This window comes from Rana temporaria, chromosome 5 (genome assembly GCF_905171775.1).
Source record: "Rana temporaria chromosome 5, aRanTem1.1, whole genome shotgun sequence".
NCBI classification, from domain to species: domain Eukaryota; kingdom Metazoa; phylum Chordata; class Amphibia; order Anura; family Ranidae; genus Rana; species Rana temporaria.
The window spans coordinates 265462016-265484404 of record NC_053493.1 but is presented as its reverse complement, the minus strand read 5'-3'; the positions used below and the strand labels follow the sequence as shown (position 1 = coordinate 265484404).

General features: G+C 44.9%; 1 protein-coding gene across 2 annotated transcripts in view; it reads left to right on the top strand.

Moving 5' to 3' along the window:
- The window catches only part of KIAA0319 (KIAA0319 ortholog), a 68924-nt gene that overhangs the window by 37272 nt on the left and 9263 nt on the right, over positions 1–22389 (top strand). For both annotated transcript variants that reach the window (XM_040353806.1, XM_040353805.1), the window contains exons 13-17: positions 3360–3508; positions 9908–10059; positions 15143–15281; positions 17503–17662; positions 20113–20255. In XM_040353806.1, the coding sequence (XP_040209740.1) occupies positions 3360–3508; positions 9908–10059; positions 15143–15281; positions 17503–17662; positions 20113–20255 (743 nt within the window). The remainder of the gene's footprint in view (positions 1–3359; positions 3509–9907; positions 10060–15142; positions 15282–17502; positions 17663–20112; positions 20256–22389) is intronic.

Here is a 22389-nt window from a genome sequence, read left to right as displayed (position 1 = left end):
CCTACAAATAGAGCTTTATTTTGGTGGTATTTGATCACCTCTGCGGGTTTTTATTTTTTGCGCTATAAACAAAAATAGAGCAACAATTTTGAAGAAAAAAAAATATTTTTTACTTTTTGCTATAATAAATATCCCCCAAAAATATAAAAAACAAATTATTTCCTCAGTTTAGGCCGATACGTATTCTTCTACCTATTTTTGGTAAAAAAAAAATTGCAATAAGCGTTTATCGGTTGGTTTGCGCCAGTGGGCCAAAAGAGGTGCCGGTACTCTATTAGGCGCCGGGGAGGAGGAGCCGGAGGAGGGTGAGTGACGGGGCCGGGGGCCGGGAGCCGGGAGGAGGGAGCAGGAAGTTTTAGCGCCGCGGCCGCTGCTGCTCTGCATACAAGGGCCTGATACTAGTATCAGGCCCTTGTATGCTGCAGCTAGAGTATAGCCAGCCCAGTCCAGCACTGAATATGATGATCATCATATTCCTGGCCTGGGGCCATGGGTGTAGGAACCCTTACAAATCTGGGGGGGACAGCATTTTTACTCGCCAGGTATATTCGTATCTCAAGCCAATAAATCAAACTATTAAAGCAATCCAGAGAGGGTAATGCGAAAGAGCAATATCCAGCAATAAAAAAATAAACCATCATAGCATTAGTAAAAATAAACCGACATATAGCATTAGTAAAAACCAATTAATCGAGCAATGCTATGCTGAAATGTTAGTTGATTTTTACTGATGTCCTCCTGATAGTATCAGTAAAACTCAACTGACACATGGCATCAGTAAAAATCAACCGGTATAGCAAAAACCAACCCACATGGCATCAGTAAAAATTAACCCACATGGCATCAGTAAAAATTAACCCACATGGCATCAGTAAAAATTAACCCACATGGCATCAGTAAAAATCAACCCACATGGCATCAGTAAAAATCAACCCACATGGCATCAGTAAAAATCAACCCACATGGCATCAGTAAAAATCAACCCACATGGCATCAGTAAAAATCAACCCACATGGCATCAGTAAAAATTAACCCACATGGCATCAGTAAAAATCAACCCACATGGCATTAGTAAAAATCAACCCACATGGCATAAATAAAAATTAACCCACATGGCATCAGTAAAAATGGTGGCACAGTGGCTGCGTATGATGGGCACAGTGGCGACAATTGATGGGCACAGTGGCTGTGTGTGATTGGCACAGTGGATGCGTTTGGGCACAGTGGCGACAATTGATGGGCACAGTGGCTGCATGTGATGGCACAGTGGCTGCGTGTAATGGCACAGTGGCTGCGTGTGATGAGCACAGTGGTGACAATTGATGGGCACAGTGGCTGCGTTTGATGGGCACAGTGACTGCGTGTGATGGCACAGTGACTGCGTGTGATGGCACAGTGACTGCGTGTGATGGCACAGTGGCTGCGTGTGATGGGCACAGTGGCTGCGTGTGATGGGCACAGTGGCGACAATTGATGGGCACAGTGGCTACTACGTTTGATGGGCACAGTGGCTGCATATGATGGCACAGTGACTGCGTTTGGTGGCACAGTGAGGCTGCAATTAATGTTTTTTTTTTTCTTTAGTCAGAGAAGGCAAGCTTAAAATAACAAACATTTTTTTAAACTGCTATTTTTTATTAAAAAAATTATGGTCACCTCAGGCTGAGGTGACCATAATTTTTTAAATAAAAAATAGCAGTTTAAAAAAATGTTTGTTATTTTGAGCTTGCCTTCTCTGACTAAAGAAAAAAAAAAAAAACATTGAGGTCCTCAGCTCAGTCCAACCCCCCCCCCCCCCCTCCCCTCCCCAATACACAATACTATACTTTCTTACTTTTTGCAGAGTTTTTACTGTATACAGTAAGGCAGGCCAGGCCCAGGCGCAGCAGCAGGCTCCTCGTGAGTCACGACTTGTTCTCTGACTGGTGCCGACAGTCACTCTCGCTCCCTCCTCCCCTCTCACCTCCGGCCGCCGGCGTGATGTCACGCGGCGCACGTCGGTGGATTGAACCAAATCAATCCTCCATGGGGGGTGAGGAGATGCACAGGAGGAACGGGAGCCAGCCAGGAGCGCACGCGGCAGCCAGTAAGTCGGCGCCAGCGGGCATACAGTTTAGTGACTGCGCTGTCACATCTGGGGGGATTTTACAATACCCGTCCCCCCCGCATTATTTCCTGGGGGGGATGCGTTCCCCCCTGGTTCCTACGCCCGTGCCTGGGGCTGCGTTCCGGTACGGGAAACCCACGTACTGGGCGCACGGAGAGGTGCTGGTACTCTCCAGGGCCATTTTTGGAAGTGGCGGTACTGCGCAAAATTTATAGCGTTTACAAAATAGGGGATAGTTTTATTGCATTTTTTTTTTTTTTTTTTTTTTACTACTAATGGCGGCGATCAGCGATTTTTTTTTGTGTGACTGCGACATTATGGCGAACACTTCGGACAATTTTGACAAATTTTTGGGACCGTTGTCATTTTCACAGCAAAAAATGCATTGAAAAAGGGATTGTTTATTGTGAAAATGACAATTGCAGTTTGGGAGTTAACCACAATGGGCGCTGATGGGGGTTACAACTGTAGGGGGGTGTGGCTGTAGGTGTGACGTCATCGATTGTGTCCCCCTATAAAAGGGATGACACGATCGATGCAGCCGCCACAGTGAAGAACGGGAAAGCCGTGTTTACACATGGCTCTCCCCGTTCTTTAGCTCCGGGGACCGATCGCGGGACTCCAGTGGCGATCGGGTCCGCGAGTCCAGCGGTCACGGAGCTTTGAAGCGTGCCCGCGACCCTACGGCTGGGCTTAAAGGACAACGTACCTATACGTTGATGTGCCCAGCCGTGCCATTCTGCCGACGTATATCGGCGTGAAGGGGTCTTTAAGTGGTTAATGGCATCCCAGTCTTAGTCCGTAGGGTTCAATATTGAGTAGGCCCACCCTTTGCAGCTATAACAGCTTCAACTCTTCTGGGAAGGCTGTCCACAAGGTTTATGGGAATGTTTGATCATTCTACCAGAAGTGTATTTGTGAGGTCAGGCACTGATGTTGGACGAGAGGCCTGGCTCGCAGTCTCCACTCTAATTGATCTCAAAGGTTTCCTATCAGGTTGAGGTCAGGACTCTGTGCAGGCCAGTCAAGTGTTTATCAAAATTATTTAAAAAAAAACTGTCTTTGACAACTGCACTAATAGATTCCATTTTTTTTCCAACTGCAAGTTAGAGAATGAAAAGAAGATTTTAGTAGGAAATACTTTTCAAGCTGGTTTTATAAATGAACATATGGAGATACAATGATAAAAAAAAAAAAAAAACATCTTGCAAAGGGATCTACTTATTTAACATAGTTTTGTCCCTTTTTACAGTGGGCCCACCACATTGACAATTCAAAACAGTGATAAACCAGTGGCTGTTGTTTCTGATCTGCACATTGGAACATACCACTTTCGTTTGACTGTCAAGGACCAGCAAGGGTTAAGCAGCACAGCTGCTGTCTCCATCACAGTTAAAGAAGGTAAGTACTATCAGTCATATCTCATTACAATCAAGACGTGCTAATGGCCTATGATTAGACAAAGACTGTGCCTCTATACCTGCTGCTGTACAGAATGCCACAGAGAGTACAATATTGTCCCAATATACAGTATTATGCTGAAGGATCATTCCCTCAGTTGTCCTTCCCCTTTCATAGAATTACTTCCTTGAGCAGAAAGTTAGTTGGAGAGCAAATAACATTGGGGTTGATTTACTAAAACTGGATAGGGCAGAATTTGGTGCAACTGTGCATAGTAACCAATCAGCTTCTAAATTCAGCTTGTTCAATTAAGCTTTGACAAAAAAAACTGGAAGCTGATTGGTTTTGATGTAGAGCTGCACTCGCCATTTCTTAGCCTGGGAGTTTAATGTTCTGGAGGGGGGGAAGGGGGTTAAGGATAGACTATAAAACAAGCTTCAGTTGATCAGTCTGAATTGAAGTAGAAAGAAATTAGTTCTTCAATTTTTGCCTCCATCAGTTTTTCTTCCTGTCAACCATGTGAATCATAGAAGCGTTCAATTCGGGGACCCTCTTCATCTGCATGTTATTATCCAGTGCATATAGATGCAAACCTATATGAATTAAGGGCACTTTATGGACCTAATTGTTTTGGAGCCTTGATGTGGCATGATTGCATCTATGGTCTCCATGGACAGTCTTTTTGAGGCACTCTGTTAGACCCAGAGTCAGGCTGTCATGGATGGGATTAGGGGCAAGACTTGCAAACCAGGAAATGGCAGTCGGGGCAGACAGTGGCAACATTCACAGAGTAGACAAAATGATGGGGAACTCCTGCGCTGTCTAATAGGCCTAGTGGGGGAACTGCAGTAGTGACCTGTGGATCTGATCCTAACAGACAAAATGGTGTATATGTGAAAATAATGGTGTCATGGATGTGCAATAGTCTGGCAACTTACCTGTTTCCATCTGTTCATTAAGAGGCCTGACTCTGTTCTGGTTATCTTCTTATGTCCTCTCATTCCTGTATGGCCCCACCCAGGCCATCCCAGGAAGTCTATATTAACGGTTGCACTACAGGCCTGCAGTGCTGTTCAACAGTGTTGTTTGCTTTAGTTCCTGTCTGCAGTGTGCTACGATTATCTTCCTGTGTACCATTTTTGCCTGTGATCTTGACCTTTTGCCTGTCCCTTGGTTACCCCTGTCTGCCTGTTGCCCCGACCTCGGCTTACACATCACTACCGCTTGTCTGCTTGCTGCTTCCCCTCTCTCCCTGCGGAGCGTGACCTAAGGGATCCCAGGGGTCGCGACCTGGATCCAGCTGCGGCGAAGGCCATCCTCACCACTAGAGGCTCTGGTGAACACAAAGCTGGGTCTTAGACTCCGCGCCCTGGGCGATCTTGGGTTCACACTTCCTCTCTTATCGCAGCAGGCGGTCATAGGTTTCACTACCCTGTGGTGCATCCCTAACCCCAGCGTGATGCACTTGCTTGTCACCTGGCCACAGATGACCTGACAAATGGAAACTGCGCTCTGGGAAAGGGGGGGAGGGGAGATGTGGTGGATGATGCATGAAAGAAAGGGAAAGGAAGGGGGAGGGGGGCATGGAGTGGAGGCAATACAGTGAAAAGAAAAAACTAGGATACCGCTGGATCTAGCAGTAAAGACTCAGTGCGTGTAAACTAATACATAAAAAACAAAAATATGTAATAATGAACACAATCACACATGTGTAAAAAAAACACAAGCAAAAAATATCGTAAATAGTGTCCCAACGAAAAACACAGCAAAGAGAAGATGGTCCAACAATCAGTGTCTGAATGAAACGCCTTCACCAAAGATGCAGCTTGCTGTATGAAATCTTCAGTGATGTCCACCTCTATGTGCACTAGCAGCTTACCTCACTGCTGTTTAGACAAAACAGCTACAATGCCACGGATCTGGATGCATGTGGAGACTGACAGGAAATCTCTCCTCTATTGTTGAAATGCTCTCAGTGGCCGATATGTATCATGGAAAAACACAAAAAAGTGTATATAGCGTGACATTGTGAGGGAACTTTAATGATGGACAGGAGTAGGTCTCAAGATGGTGCACTCACTTGGAATGAGTAAAAATGGGCGTCAATCCATGAGCACCCAACTCGTATCCCCCTCAGAGTGTCAGCCTGATGTGGTCTACAATGCACTCTTGACCCCGGACAATATCCGATCAATACTCAGAAGATGGCATTGACATTGAGAAAGAAAGGAACCAATAGCATAACTCCGTAAAAAGAAACGTTTTAATAATAAAGTAAAACACTCACATGAGTAGATAAAATCAAAAATACACATCCACGAGTGCTAAGCTCCTCTACTGGCGTCAGGCTGTGTCTGTACCCGGTGCTCCAATCCCGACGCGTGTCGTCACGTGACTTCATCAGGGGATCCACTCTGAGGGGTATACAAGTTCAGTGCTTGTAGATTGACGCCCATTTTTACTCATCATCCACCACATCTCCCCTTCCCCCTCCCTTTTCCCACTTCCCCACAGCGCAGTTTGCATTATTTTCACAGAGTAGACACAGAGAGCTCTGCATGACCCCTCGATTAGTGAAGGTGAGAGCCTATAGAAGGGCTGAGGAGCAGGGAGTCGCCTTTTCTTCATCAGAGCTCCCGATGGTGGAGATGCTCCCAGGTTTTGGCCCTCTGACTGCAGGTACTGGAGTACAATTAATACAAACTAATATTTATTGCTGTGTGTTACTGCAATGTATTACTTTTAGCAAAATACAGTATATGTTGTTAGATCGAACAGAGTTCATTACAAGTCTAGATGTCATGCCATTTTTATTTTTGGATTGTTGGGGGCACCCAGTACTAATGCATCAAAATGGTTATTGTAAACATGTTTAAGGATAAGCACGTAGTGGCTCAACTTCTGTTCAAAATATGCCCAGTCTTGGTGGTTGCAGTACATGGATCATATACAGACTTGGTAATCGGTTATTTAGACTTCCCCTCCATAAATGTAACAAAAATGTCCCCCCCGCCCCCATATAGGAATTATCAACACCGCTGATACATTGGCTCAACACACACTTTAAAATTCCATAAAACTTTTCAACTACACTATGGTAGGATGGAGAGGGATCACATATATTCACCCCCTTGCCATTTTTTGTGTTATGTTGCCTCACAACCTATAATTAACATGAATTGTTTGAGGATTTAGTTTCCAGAACATGCCCACAACTTTGAAGATGATTTTTTTTTTTATTGTGAAGCAAACAACAAATAGGACAAAATAACAGAAAAAGTCAATGTGCATAACTATTCACCCCCCTGAAGTCAATACTTTGTACAGCCACCTTTTGCGGCTATCACAGCTCCAAGTCGCTTTGGATAAGTCTCTATGAGCTTGCCACATCTTACCACTGGGATTTTTGCCCATTCCTCCATGCAAAACTGCTCCAGATCCTTCAAGTTGAATGGTTTGCGCTTGTGAACAGCAATCTTTAAGTCTGACTATTAGATTAAGGTCTGGGCTTTGACTAGGCCAATCCAACACATTTACATGTTTTCCCTTAAACCACTCAAGCGTTGCTTTAGCAGTGTGTTTGGGGTCATTGTCCTGCTGGAAGGTGAACCCTCAATCCTAGCCTCAAATCACACAGAGTGGTACAGATTTTGCTCAAGAATATCCCTGTATTTAGCACCATCCATCTTTTCCTCAACTCTAACCAATTTCCCAGTCCCGACTACTAAAAAACATCCCCACGGCATTATGCTGCCACCACCATGTTTCACTGTGGGGATGGTGTTCTTTGGGTGATGTGATATGTTGGGTTTGCGCCAGACATAGAATTTTCTTTGATGGCCAAATTTTAGTCTCATCAGACCAGAGCACCTTCCTCCATACATTTTGGGAGTCTCCCACATGCCTTTTCGCAAATGCAAAACGTGCCATTTTGTTTTTTGCTGAAAGTAATGTCTTTCTTCTGGCCACTCTGCCATAAAGCCCAACTCTATGGAGCGTACAGCTTATTGTCGTCCTATGTACAGATACTCCAGTCTCTGCTTTGGAACGCTGCAGCTCCTTGAGAGTTACCTTAGGTCTCTGTGCTGCCTCTCTGATTAATGCCCTTCTTGCCGGTCCATGAGTTTTGGTGTGCGGCCGTCTCTTGGCAGGTTTGCTGTTGTGCCATGTTCTTTCCATTTGGTTATGATAGATTTGATGGTGCTCCTAGGGATCATCAAAGATTTGGATATTTTTTTATAACCCAACCCTGACTTTCACACTAAGGCGTCACGGGCGTTGGCGGTAAAGTGCCGCTATGATCATTCTTATCGTGCACAGAATCGCCGGCTGCAAAGAATGATATCTGAATGATGCCTGTAGCTGCGGGCATCATTCAGATATCCCCACTGAAAATCAGTGACGTCATATAACGGCATGCAGTAGGGAAGTGGTTAAAAAAAGTCTCTTTTAAAAAAATGTTTTTAACATTTACAACCACTTTAATGGAATAAGCTGAGGTTAGAAGCTGATTGGCTACCATACACAGCTGCACCAGAATTTTTTACTCCAGTTTTAGTAAATCAATCCCTTTGTCAATTATTCAACCTCTTTCACATCTGTGGGTTATAGGGAGGAACAAGAGAAGACTAATGGGTGATGTGTGAGTTCATGATGCTTCAATATGTAATTTTTATTGTTTTCTATTGTCAAAACTCATTTATAAATAAAAAAATGTGTATGCACATAGCTCTTAAGGTGATTAGTCAATACATTTTTAATGTATGCACTTTCACAATTACAGTTTGAGTCAGAGTGAAGCACCATTTCAGACACATATGTTACTGAAATATTTACTACATCCCCATAAAACAGTCTTGTTTATAAAGCCTCTAAAATTGAAGAGTTCCTGCTTAAAGCGGACCTCCAGTCTCTGAAGTAAAAATTTAAAGTCAGCAGCTACAAAAAACTGTAGCTGCTGACTTTTAATAAACAGCCACTCACCTGTCCCAATGTCCTCCCTCAATGGTGTCTTCACTATGGGCACCCGGCTGTGACAGCTTGTGACTTCACAGCCGGGTGCCCACTGCGAATGCGCAAGCGATGCTGTGCTCTGTGACGGGTCCAGAAGTCTTTTTGGACCTGTCAGGTGTCCCAGAAGACTTTGGGAGGAAGTGGGAAGGAGAACTTCCGCTTCCGTTCACCTAAGGCGATCAAAGAAGAAGTAGGAAGTGGGAGTGGGTACCTGTCATTTTTTTTTTTTTTTAAACAAATAGAGCTTTCTTTTGGTGATATTTAATCACCACTGGGTTTGTAATTTTTATTATATAAAAAATACCAAGCACAGCAATCGGACACAGCAACTGTAGATTGCGCCACAGCGCTTCCCAGGGGTGCACGTATGAGTGAGGTAATGTACTGGTACGTCGCGGTGCCTGCTCAGTAAATTTACTGTTTGTTAATATTTTTACATGTTTTTGTTTTTATTCTTTTGCTTTTTTTTTACTTTTTTTTTTATTATCTGAGTATAGATCTATGTTTGTCCCAAGCATATTCAAATACACTTGGTGTTAACTGACTCACTACCTATGCTGGAAGTCTATTCCACGTTCCAAGCCTTACCTACTCTTTCAGTAAAATAACACTTTCTAAGATTAGTTTTGAACTTTGCTCCTGCTAGTTTGAGGTCATGCGCTTGTTTTCTGGACCTTGGCTTAATATTGGAATTACTTCCCTCCTGAACCCTATTCATCCCCTTCAGGGGTCAAGTCCTGGGGAAAAAAGTGTGGGAACTCCCACCCAAGATCCACTCCCCCACCAAAAAAAATAAATGATACGCTCATATGCATAATTACTAAACCGCATGTTGTTTTTTTTTCCGATCCACTGTACCTTAGTAATCCTTTATGTTACTGCCCGCTTCCGGTATATGGATTCATCGGGTAGAAAGTTCTTTCTAAATCCCACGATAACTCACGGCAGAACTCCGCAATGTCTCCTGGGAACAATGACAAAAGCTCCCAGGAGACATTGCGGCATCGAGGAAGTGACGGAATAATCGCACACTACCTGATGAATCCATATACAGGAAGCGGCCAGTAACATAAAGGATTATTAAGGTTCCCTGCCCCTGACAGTGACTCGAGTTGGGCATCGCCGCTTAGTGAAGGATTGGCACGGGCGGCTCTAGTCCTGCAAAGGGAACTGAGTTCCTGCTGTGAAAAAAGTGCAGGAACTCCGTTCCCACGCGTTCCCGCAGGACTTGAGCCCTGATCCCCTTGATGTATTTAAAGGTTTCAATCATGTCTCCTCTTTCCCTTCTTTCTTCCAGATTATACATTTTACTGTATATGAAAAAGCTTCCCGAACTCTTTGTTCAGAAGGCCTGTCTATAACCTAAATGTTTATTTTCATTTACAGGGAAAAATAGCCCTCCTAAGGCTCATGCTGGTGGAACACGTGCCCTTGTTCTTCCCAATACTTCCATTTCACTAGATGGATCAAAGTCTGTTGATGATCAGGGGATAGTCTCATACCAGTGGAGGAGAGATGGTCAGAGCCCAGCAGCTGGGGTAAGTAAATAAGGAAATTAGGATATTTTAAAGGGTCCACCCACATTTGGTTTCAGCTATAAGTGAAGGCTGGTGGGCTAGTTCACTTGCTGGTTTCATTTACCCACCGAAGACTCTAGTAGTAAAATCTCCCTGCCATAGTTTCTAGCCCTGTTCCTGCCAGTTCACCAAAGAACACTAGGGTGTTTCTATCCCCCCCCCCTCCATTTTGCATAAAATAACAGAAAGCTAAATTTAAGGCAAACGACCTTTAGGCGGGTAGCATTCTGTTTATTTAGTTAGCACTTGTAACGCCATCGCCGTTACACTTTGCAGAACGGGCGCAGCTGCACTTGTTTCTGAACAGCTGCGCTCCGATTTGCAATCTGCTCGCGTCACTTCCGGCGCGCGGAGGTCTGCGTTCCACGCTGAAACGCGGAAGTGCGTCCTGGTCTGCCGCGGCTCCTCCTCCTGAGCTCCGTGGCAAATTTAAACGCCCAGCTTTGACTGCAGGTCGTTCCAGTATTTGTTTGGACGCCTGCCGTCATCTGGGACCCTGATCCGCCACACCAGATCTCTCCTCTCAACCAGCGCTACTAGGATTGCCCATCCAGAACACTGCGCTGCCATCAGACCCGTCCTGGTCCAGACCAGCACAAATCCTTGGCTAACCAACTGCTTCTCGGCTATAACCGCAAGTACTCAGATGTTGATGTATCAACCATTCATTCATTCTATCTGTGGAGTATACTTATGCATACCTAAGAGCTGCTATGTACTTTAGATGACTGCATACTATCATTTACCTGCCTACGAACTGAGCCAGTGATATGTAAGGATTGTAATATATCAAGCTTCCTGCAGTTGTTACTATAACCTTGAGTACTCTGTCATACTATTAAGCAACCTGGGAGACGTCCATCTCCTCTTCAGTATAATTACACCTTACCCTCACCTGTTACACTTTAGAAGTAGTCCTGGACTTAACTACGCTTATGAGGTAATAAGCATCTTCCAAATTCCGTTTATACCCCTTGAGGCTGTGATGACCTAACCCAAAACTCTCTTCTGAGATTGAGAGTGAACTGGGTTTAGACCTGAGAAGCCTCCGCTACTGGGATCCATACTCAAACTAAATTCAGACAGGAGTGTCATTACAGCACTTGGCTGCCCAGGTCAGAGAGAAAGGGTTAAAGGGGTTGTAAAGGTAAAAAAAAATTCCCTAAATGGCTTTCTTTATCTTAGTGCAGTCCTCCTTCACTTACCTCATCCTTCGATTTTGCTTTTAAATGTCCTTATTTCTTCTGAGAAATCCTGACTTCCTGTTCTTCTGTCTGTAACTACACACCGTAATGCAAGGCTTTCTCCCTGGTCTGGAGTGTCGTGCTCGCCCTCTCCCTTGGACTACAGGAGATTCAGGACGCTCTCTATGTTGCAGATAGAGAAAGGAGCTGTGTGTTAGTGGGCGTCCTGACTCTCTTGTAGTCCAAGGGAGGGGGCGAGCACGACACTCCACACCAGGGAAAAAAGCCTCACATTACTGTGTGGAGTTACAGACATAAGAACAGGAAGTGAGGATTTCTCAGCAGAATACACTAAAAATCAGCGCTCATGGTTCTCAAAAAATTAATTAACAAAATCCATTTATTGGTAGATACAGTCCAAACAACAAAATAATTAGGTGAATATGAATGGTCCATGTATGATCATAAACACATTAGAAATAGACAGTGTATGGGGTACACTCAGCAAACCACTGCCAAAGAGCACAACGGGTTATGGTCTCCAGAGCTCAGAGAGCAGTTCCTCAAAAGGGAGAGAAAAACAGCAAACAGTACCTTGTTGGAGCTGGAGACCATAACCCTTTGTGCTCTTTGGCAGTGGTTTGCTGAGTGTACCCCATACACTGTGTCTATTTCTAATGTGTTTATGATCATACATGGACCATTCACATTCACCTAATTATTTTGTTGTTTGGACTGTATCTACCAATAAATGGATTTTGTTAATACATTTTCTGAGAACCATGAGCGCTGATTTTTAGTGTATTCTTATGTCTCCTTGGTACTTCCGGGTACCATATTTTCTTTTGCAGCTCTGGTTTCTCTCTTAAAGAGAAATAAGGCTTTTATTATTATTATTATTTTTTTTTTTTTAAATTACACTACCATCGTTCAGCGCCAGTGTATTTTGTTGTGATTTCTCAGAAGAAATAAGAACATTTAAAAGCAAAATCGAAGGATGAGGTAAGTGAAGGAGGACTGCACTAAGGTAAAGGAAGCTATTTAGGAAAAAAATTGCACCTTTACAACCCCTTTAATGTTTTACCACCTTTCCCTGGTGTGTTTGTGGGCTTTTGTTGGGGTCCAGCTCGCCTCCTGTGTTCAATAAAAGGGAAGAGGTCTGGATCCTAAGGGGAGCTCTGGGAAACACTTGGAGAAGTGCATTGGGAACACACGTAACTAGAGGCTTTGTGAGAGGCCAATTCACCGTAAGAACCCAGGAATGTGGACTTCTATGTTCATGCATTGCCAAGCATGGACTTTTCTCAAAGAAACTTCACCTGTGCAGGTAACCTGCTCAGAGCCTGGTCTGAATTTATTCAAGGAGGTGCATGCGAGGTCTTGGAGTATTACTAAAGAACTTGGGTCCATAACCACAATATCCACAACCATCACTACGACAGAAGTTAATTTAAAAGACAAGGAGGAAGAGGTAGTTGCACGGGAGTAAAAAAGGCAATCAGTCATTGGAGTAGTACCTGGTTAGGTGACAGGTTCTCCACTATTGATGGTGTCTGTGCTTTGTCTCCCTTCCTAGCTTTCCATTTCTGCTGGTCATTTGGAGTGGACTAGCAAGATCTATGGCCTGGTCACTAGGTATAGGAAGAGAAGAGTTAAGTGAGAGCAAGCATGAGGTCCACACTATGTGCTCGTGGGACCCCATTCTGTTGCTGGGAGTGAGGTAACAGAGGTAGGCTGGCTCGTGGAGTGGGCAGAGGCTCAGCCTGTCCCTCTAAATGCAACACATACATCAGTGCAAGTGCGTAGGACACAGGTCAAAGCAGCTTAAGTAGGAACTCAACATTTTGGGTACTGCAGACATGTGGCTGAGTTAGGAGGCCACCATTGTTTCACTCTACATATGACCGTGGCTCCTGCCTGGTCCAAGGCATTAGGGAGCACGCATTTGAGTGAAGGATGGAGGATGTGACAACCATCCTGTCTTTGTACTGTTGGAGGCAAAATGCACAAATTAAATGCATATAAGGGAGCCATATCACCTGCAAAGCATTTGTATTACTGTTCATCCCGTTGTGAACTTTACACAGCTCTGCCACACAGCACAGCCCTGCTGCCCTGCTGCAGCTCAGTAACACTTGGATCAGATAGAGTGATGTCACACTGCTGTAGAATATTAACATGTGCATTGACGTGTGTTGTGTTAAGGCAGCCTGTTCATTTGATTGGGCGGCTTAATGATCCAAATTACACGTATCATTTTGTTTGTTAGGTAGCACACCACAATGCACAGTAGTGCATTAGCATACTCTGAAATGCATACAGTGGGCCGGATTCAGAAAAGAGATACGCCGGCGTATCTCCTGATACGCCGACGTATCTCTGAGTCCGGCCGTCGTATCTATGCGCCAAGGTTACACATAGATATGCCTAAGATCCGACAGGTGTAAGTGTCTTACACCGTCGGATCTTAGGCTGCAATTTCACGCTGGCCGCTAGGTGGCGCTTCCGTTTTTTTTACGCGAGGAATATGCAAATTAGTATTTACGTTGATTCAGAAACGAACGACCGGCGCTTTTTTTTTTTTTTATTACGTCGTTTGCGTTCGGCTTTTTCCGGCGTATAGTTACCCCTGCTATATGAGGGGTATGTGCGGCGTATCCTATGTTAAGTATGGGCATCGTTCCGGCGCCTAGTTTTGAAATTTTTACGTCGTTTGCGTAAGTCGTTCGCGAATACGGCTGGACGTAATTTACATTCACGTCGAAAGCATGACGATTTGCCGACGTCATTTGGAGCATGCGCACTGGGATTCAGTCGCGGCCGGTGCATGCGCAGTTCGTTTCGGCACGGGGACGCGCATCATTTAAATGATACACGCCCCCTACCCGCCGAATTTGAATTCCGACGGGGGATTTATGCTACGCCGCCGCAACTTTACAGGCAAGTGCTTTGTGAATAAAGCACTTGCCTGAAAAACTTGCGGCGGCGGCGTAACGTAAATGAGTTGCGTTACGCCAGCAGAAAGATCCGCTGATCTTTCTGAATCTGGCCCAGTATCTGTTGGCAAGGTGGTTTTGGGTGTCATTAAGAATGAATTACGCTGCAGAACACCATAATTAAAAACAAACATTAACACTCACATTGTGGTAACACATGCACTAACGTGCAACGCAGCTGTGTGATGCCAGCCTTTTAGGTCTTCTCCCCACCCCCACCTTGTCATTGGACAGTAAAATGAGGTGCAGCAGACCGATGAGCTCATCTCTTTGCTCTCTCCTCCTTGCACTGCAGTACAACTGAGGCCGCGTACACGCGATCGGTCAAAACCGATGAAAACGGACTGAAGGACCTTTTCATCGGTCCAAACCGATCGTGTGTGGGCCCCATCGGTCAGTTAACCTTCGGTCAAAAAATTTAGAACTTGCTTTAAAATGTAACCGATGGACGCCTAACCAATAGGTCAAAACCGATGGTTAGTATGCAAAAGCATCGGTTAAAAATCCACGCATGCTCAGAATCAAGTCGACGCATGCTTGGAAGCATTGAACTTCGTTTTTTTCAGCACGTCGTTGTGTTTTACGTCACCGCGTTCTGACACGATCGGTTTTTAACCTATGGTGTGTAGGCACATCAGACCATCAGTCAGCTTCATTGGTTAACCGATGACAACGGTCCTTCAGGCCGTTCTCATCGGATGGACTGATTGTGTGTACGCGGCCTCATTGACTTTTTTCCTCCCTTCCTCAGTCCCAACTCTGCTGTACAGTGTCTATGCAACTCTAAATGATATCATTTTAATACATCTATTTGATTTTATGTTTTTCTTCACTGTGAACTGTACAAATATCATTGTTTGACAGGAAGTGATGGACTCGTCTGAACACAAACCAGTTCTTCAGTTGACTAATCTGGTGGAAGGAATTTATCTGTTTCATTTGAAGGTCACAGATGCAAAAGGAGAGTCCGATATGGACACAGCCACAGTGGAAGTGCGTCCTGGTATGAATGTTAATACAACGCCAGGGAGATATACTTTGTAGCTCTTTTTTTGTTCTCGCAAGCGTATATATAAATGTATTGGTGATACAATATGCTTTGCAAAGTGACTACATTTTGACCAATACCAAAGAAATATTTGACACAAAAATATCTGGACTCATGTTTGGATTTGTGTCAGGATTGATCATGCAAGTCTATGTCAAATCTGAAAGATCCAAACTAATGGCAGGGAATTATGTGATACTTACTATTAATATCTTGTGTAGATGTACTGTACATTAATTTCTCATCCTGCTCCATAGCGCTAAATGGCCTAATCTGGCAAATAATAGGCACATGCTGAATACATATTTGATTGCAGGTAAAGGCCTCCTATTACATTTTATATTCCAGTATGCTTTCTTTATGAATGGGTGCTGTTCAAACATTAATGCTATTCGTGAACAGTGATTATCTTTCATGGTAAACTGAAAGATTTGTATGAGGCTATAGTAAATAAATTGAACTTGTGTTGGTCTTCAGATCAATCCCTGTGACCCTGTGGAACTCCTTTGATCCTAGACCCAGGCAGTGCATGGACCCATGTCATCCATCCAAGCTAAAGAAGAATTCCAGCTTGGACTGTAGAAGTAGATATCACTACTCCAGTGATCATTTCTTGCTTACGGATCCCATGCTTGAGCGGCTGCTCTCCTGCATTATGAACACAGGAGGTTGGTGGCTTAGCATGGGCACCATTCAGAGAATGCTTTCCGGCCTGGCCGCTCAGCAGAGGACCCGGAAGCAAATGGAGATCGCTGGGACATCGACCAGGCCTGATTTCTCGTCATGGTTTCATTTAGACATTGCTTTTTATTCTCTGAATGAATGAAAATCGTTGTCTGATTGGACAAGGTGGAGAGTGTGACATCATTGCCACACCTGTTTACCTAATCCAATTAGAGAAGACTTTGCATTCATTCGGAAAATGCTAAGCATTTTCAGAATTGCACCTACGCTGAGCAGCCAACCTACTGAGCTCACCATGCAGCAGAGCGGTTGCTCAGCATGGTACCTGGAAGCAAGTGGAGATCACTGGAGAAGCAGTGTCTACTTCAGTGATTTCCAGCTTTCAGGAGCATTGGGCAGGTATAGTACATACATAGTTAGAGGAGTGGCGGCTGGTGCTCCAGATTTTTGGGGGGGCGCAAACAAACTGAAAAATAAAACAAAAAAAAACATCAATTGCCGACACTGTGCCCATTAAATGCAGCCAGTTTGCCCCCTCAGATGCAGCCAGTTTGCCCCCTCAGATGCAGCCAGTTTGCCCCCTCAGATGCAGCCAGTTTGCCCCCTCAGATGCAGCCAGTTTGCCCTCAAATGCAGCCAGTTTGCCCTCAAATGCAGCCAGTTTGCCCTCAAATGCCGACAGTTTGCCCTCAAATGCCGACAGTTTGTCCACAAATGCCGACAGTTTGTCCACAAATGCCGACAGTTTGTCCACAAATGCCGACAGTTTGTCCACAAATGCCGACAGTTTGTCCCCAGCACTTATCTTCCTCGGGTCAGCGCCATCCTCCTCCACACTCCCTCCGCTCCCTCGATGTCTTCTCCCGTCCTTGATGACGCTTCAGCCAATCGGGTGACCGGTATCCAGACCCGGTGCACCTGATTCCCTAACACAGCATGGTTTAAACAGGTAACGCACAGCCGTGCGCCCTCTGTTTAACCAGTTGGAAACCTATTTGAGCCTTCCTGCGCCCACTATGGACGCACTGCCACTGGTTACAAGCAAGCTGGACCAATGTAACTATGTGTTACATACCTGTATACCAATGTCTGGAATTCTTCTTCATTTTAAAACTACACTTTCTGACAAGTCCCACTCCTTGTCAGTCTTCATTCAAATGCCAGTGCTTCTCCTGCCCACCAAAATCTGGCAGATGCCAAAGCCCCATGTAAAGCCTGGGCTCAGGATCCAAGTAGCTCCACAAGGTCACAAGGATTGGTTTGAAGACCAACACTAGTACTTACAAGTACAACAAGATGTCTGCACTTCAACCATGTCATAGAACAGCCCAGGTTCAACTTAAGATACTTATTAATCACTTTTTCCCCTTTTAAATAATCATACACATATTTTGTCACTATTCCTCTTCATATTACAACTCGGTTCTTTTTTAAATTGATTCATAATTATATATTTACCACATGTCTGTTATCTGTTTTTTTCATGCTACAGATCCAAAGAAACAAAACCTGGTTGAACTGATTTTAGAGGTTGCAGTGAATCAGCTAAGTGAACAACAGAAAGACACTTTGGTGAGACAACTGGCTGTTCTTCTCAATGTCCTTGACTCTGATGTTAAAGTTCAGAAGATACACGCACATTCAGATTTAAGGTATATGTTCAATTTATTCAGTTTCTATTCAATTAAGCAGTTACCGGAACTACATAGTTGTTGGAAGATCTAAAGGAGATTGTACAATCAGATTGTAATGTGTATGTTTAGCTTAGAGCTCAGCTCCAGGAAACATGAAAGTTGTCCCTTACAAAGGGGCTTCCCCTGCACTGCAAGGGTTAATTGCTTGTTTAGTATAGGAGAGTGAGTAAAACCAATTCTACTCAACTACCCCTCTAGTCCTCCAGCAGATGGGGTTTCCCCCACACTCTGGCTGTGAACTGTCCCTGGACATCATCCTGTCCAGTGCAGGGCTATAGCCCTTGCATTGATATTGATGATGTCAGGACCTTAGACTGCAGGGGCATAGGGGAGAAGACGCTGCAGAGATCAGTCTAGCAGCACAGAGGAGCAGGGGATCGGGTAAGTAAATCTACTTTAACAATTCCCCTTTACAAGAATTTAAACCTTACAGTACGAGCGCAGCCCCACTGTAAGGGATGCTTTTCAAGTTTCCCGGAGTTTGGCTTTAAACTTGCTATAACCAGCCCAACCCCACCATGATTCAATTGTTTACTGCGATTAAAATGAGGATCGGATTGTTAAGAGGTGCACATGAGAAATAATCGGAACTTCCAATATCAGATGCACTAGTTGTGCCCAACAAATTTACCAGCTTGACCAATCCTGCCCTCTGCTTATTGATAGTAGGGAAGAATATAGTGACTGTACACGTGTCATGTCTACTCACTGGATGAGTCTCACTATAAACAGTAGCTAGTCAAGAACACCTCTACTTGTTCTCAGGGAGAGATCTACATGTCTACCCTGAGCCCAAGGCCCTGTGTATTGGGGCTTTTGTTTACATCAGGGCTGCTTCTCACCCCATTCAAGTCAATGGGAATGCAAAAGTAGCTTGAAGCAGACTAATGTCATTTAATAGGAGGTTAATGGCAGGTCAAAGCACCTACGGAGGAACTCTAAAGCCCCATACACACGATCGGAATTTCCAATGGAAAAAGTCAATGGAAATGGAAAAGTTCCGACCGTGTGTATGCCCCATCTGAGTAATTCCATCGGCGTTTAGATAGAGAACATGTTCTCTTTTACTCCGATGGCATTCCGTCAGAATTCCGATGTGATTTTGGTCAGACAAAGGTCCGATCATGTGTACGGGGCTTAAATGAACTCAGAGATGCCTCAAATAGATCTCAAAAGCAACAAAATACACCTGAAAGTATCCTGCATTTCCTAGTGACAAAGGCCTAGATTCAAGAAGCAATTGCGCCCGTGTAACCATAGTTACACAGCGCAATTGCTTACTTTCCCCGGCGTAACGAATGCTCCTGATTCAGGAACCTCGTTACGCCGACTGCAGCCTAAGATATGCGCGGCATAAGGCTCTTATGCCCGCATTTCTTAGGCTGCATTCTTGCGATGGTCGCTAGGTGGCGTTCCCGTTGTGCAGAGCGTATAGTATGCAAATTGCATACTAACGCCGATTCACAACGTTGCGCGAGCCCTGCGTACGCAGTTTACGTTGTTTCCGTACGGCGTCTTTCGCGTAAGGCTGCCCCTGCAGGGGCAGCCAATGTTGCGTATACCCGTCGTTCCCGCGTCGCGAAATTTCAAATTCACGTAGTTTGCGTAAGTGATTCGTGAATGGCGCTGGACGCCATTCACGTTCACTTTGAAGCAAATGACGTCCTTGCGACGTCATTTGCCGCAATGCACGTCGGGAAAGTTTCCCGACGGAGCATGCGCTCTACGAACGGCGCGAGAACGCGCCTAATTTAAATGATTCCCGCCCCCTATGGGATCATTTAAATTGCACGCGCTTACGCCGGGCATTTTGCCGGCGCGCCCACGCATTTACGGAGCTACTGCTCCGTGAATCAAGGGCAGCGCAGTAAATTTGCGGGGGCGCAGGGCAAAAACGTTGCCCTGCGCCTCCGCAAAAAAACGCAAATGTACCTGTATCTACCCCAAAGTTTTTATCCCACATTCACAATGACACTTACTGGCTATTACAGGCAATGGCACCGTCCGAATCGGTGCGCCGCTGCACCAATTCCCAAAAGTAGTTTCTGTACTACTTTTGGAGACTTTGGGGGCGATTTGAATAGACATCTGTTCAAGAACCTGCACAGATGTCTGTCAAATCGCCCCCCGAAGTCGGACAGGTATCGTTGCAATGCTACCTAGTACTTCAAGAAACGTTTTATGGCCCCTTTCTCTGGGATTGCAAATTGTAACGTGCGGTTTTTGCTATAATGCTAAGTTCCAAAGTGCCATAAATATTTTTCTAGAATATATCAGTTGTGGCCCTCAGTAGAAATAATGCAGATGTCTTGTCAATTCTAAACAATAATTATTGCATTGCTTTGAATTAATGAGAATCATATTTTCCTAAATGTCTGACTGTATTCTGTTAAAAAAAAAAAAAACAGCACTGTGATCCTATTCTATGTGCAAAGTGGACATCCCCTTAAAACATGGAAGGCAATAGATGTTAAACGAACGCTTCAAAACCAGCTTTTGAAAGAAAAGGCGGATTTTCTATTGTACAAAGTTCTTAGAGTAGACACAGCTGGTAAGTGTACTATATGGTTGTACTTAACCTCTAGGCTCTGTATTTTGCCTTTGTATATCCATGGATCTATAAATACATTTAAAAATGTTGTAATGTTTCGTCAATGCCTTTAACCTTGATCCACATAAAAGATTTACTCTGCACTAGTATGGCAGACTTTCAAAAGCTACCTACAGGCATCAGATGGCAGGAGGACATGGACAGTGGCGTTGCTAGGGGGGTGCGGGGGGTGCGGGCCGCACCGGGTGACACCCACTAGAGGGGTGACACCATCCCGATTTAAAAAAAAAAAATAAAAAAAAAATTTTTTTTTTTTTTTTTTTTTTAGCTGACATGACCAGAGGTGCAGGTGGCTGTGTAATGTAAAAGGGGTGCAGTGATGCAGGGTGTTGTGTAATGTAAAAGGGTCCAGAGGTGCAGGGGGCTATGAGATGTAAAGGGGGCCAGTGATGCAGGGTGCTGTGTAATGTAAAGGGGTCCAGAGGTGCAGGGTGCTGTGTAATGTAAAGGGGTGCAGAGGGCTGTGTAGTGTAAAAGGGTCCAGAGGTGCAGGGGGCTATGTGATGTAAAGGGGTGCAGAGGTGCAGGCGGCTGTGTAATGTAAAAGGGGTGCAGTGATGCAGGGTGCTGTGTAATGTAAAGGGGTCCAGTGATGCAGGGTGCTGTGTAATGTAAAAGGGGTGCAGTGATGCAGGGTGCTGTGTAATGTAAAGGGGTCCAGAGGTGCAGGGGGCTATGTGATGTAAAGGGGTGCAGAGGTGCAGGCGGCTGTGTAATGTAAAAGGGGTGCAGTGATGCAGGGTGCTGTGTAATGTAAAATGGTCCAGAGGTGCAGGGTGCTGTGTAATGTAAAGGGGTGCAGAGGGCTGTGTAGTGTAAAAGGGTCCAAAGGTGCAGGGGGCTATGTGATGTAAAGGGGTGCAGAGGTGCAGGCGGCTGTGTAATGTAAAGGGGTCCAGTGGTGCAGGGGGCTGTGTAATGTAAAAGGGTCCAGAGGTGAAGGGGGCTGTGAGATGTAAAGGGGTCCAGTGATACAGGGTGCTGTGTAATTTTAAAAGGGTCCAGTGATGCAGGGTACTGTGTAATTTTAAAGGGATCCAGTGATGCAGGGGGCTGTGTAATGTAAAGGGGTGCAGGGTACTGTGCAATGTAAAGTGGTCCAGAGGTGCAGTTGTGGAGAGGGGTACACAGTAGTAACAAAAAGATATTGAAGGATGCAGAGGTACGCCCCTGGCCTATAGGCTCCTGAGAATTCTGAATTCCGGTTCTGGAGAAAGAGAGGTGGGGGGAGGGGACAAAGAAAAATGGAGAGAAAGAAGAAGGGATAGAACGAACAAGAAAGATGGATAGGGAGAGAGAGAAAAGGGGAAGAAAGGAGAACAGAGAGAAAACAGTAGGGTAAAAAATATTTGAATTTTTTTATTGGGGGGGTGACACCATATTTTACCGCACCAGGTGACACCAACCCTAGTGACGCCACTGGACATGGAAGCACAATCTGAATGAAGAAAGAACTTTTGTATAAAAGATCTTTCTACATGGCAATGCATTAACCTATACCTATGGATAACAGCAGCCAGATGTCTAGTAGCCCTTTACTGGAAACAACGAAACCCCCCATCTCTATCCAACCTTTACTCCAGAATTAAAGATGTAGAGGTCATGGAGTCCATGACAGCTAGGCTAGCGGACCGCGTGGACCGACATTCAGCAATGTGGGAACCGTGGCACCGGCGAACCCCCCATAACCTCACAAGACCTCCCCCCCCCCCGTTCTATACAACACGATCACTTGGAGCCCGGGAGGGACGCGCCCTTCTGCTTGGGTCTTTCTTACGCCCTTCCCTTGCCTTATCCTCTCCCCCCTTCTTTCCTCTTTCTTTCTTTCTCTTATTACTTTTGTTTTGTCCCTCTCCCCCCACCCTTTTTTTTTTTCCCTTTCTCTTCCTTCCCTTTGGAATAGCGGGACACGCAAACGTAAACCGCGGACCTCACTAATGGTCTGTTTGGTGAGAGAAGCCTGCGCTATAATTACTTTAGCGCTACTTCGGTCTGATACGCAGTGCTTTTCCCTTATTGACTCATGTCTGTGGTCTGTATGTTAATTTTATACTGTGTAGACCTCCGTGTCCTT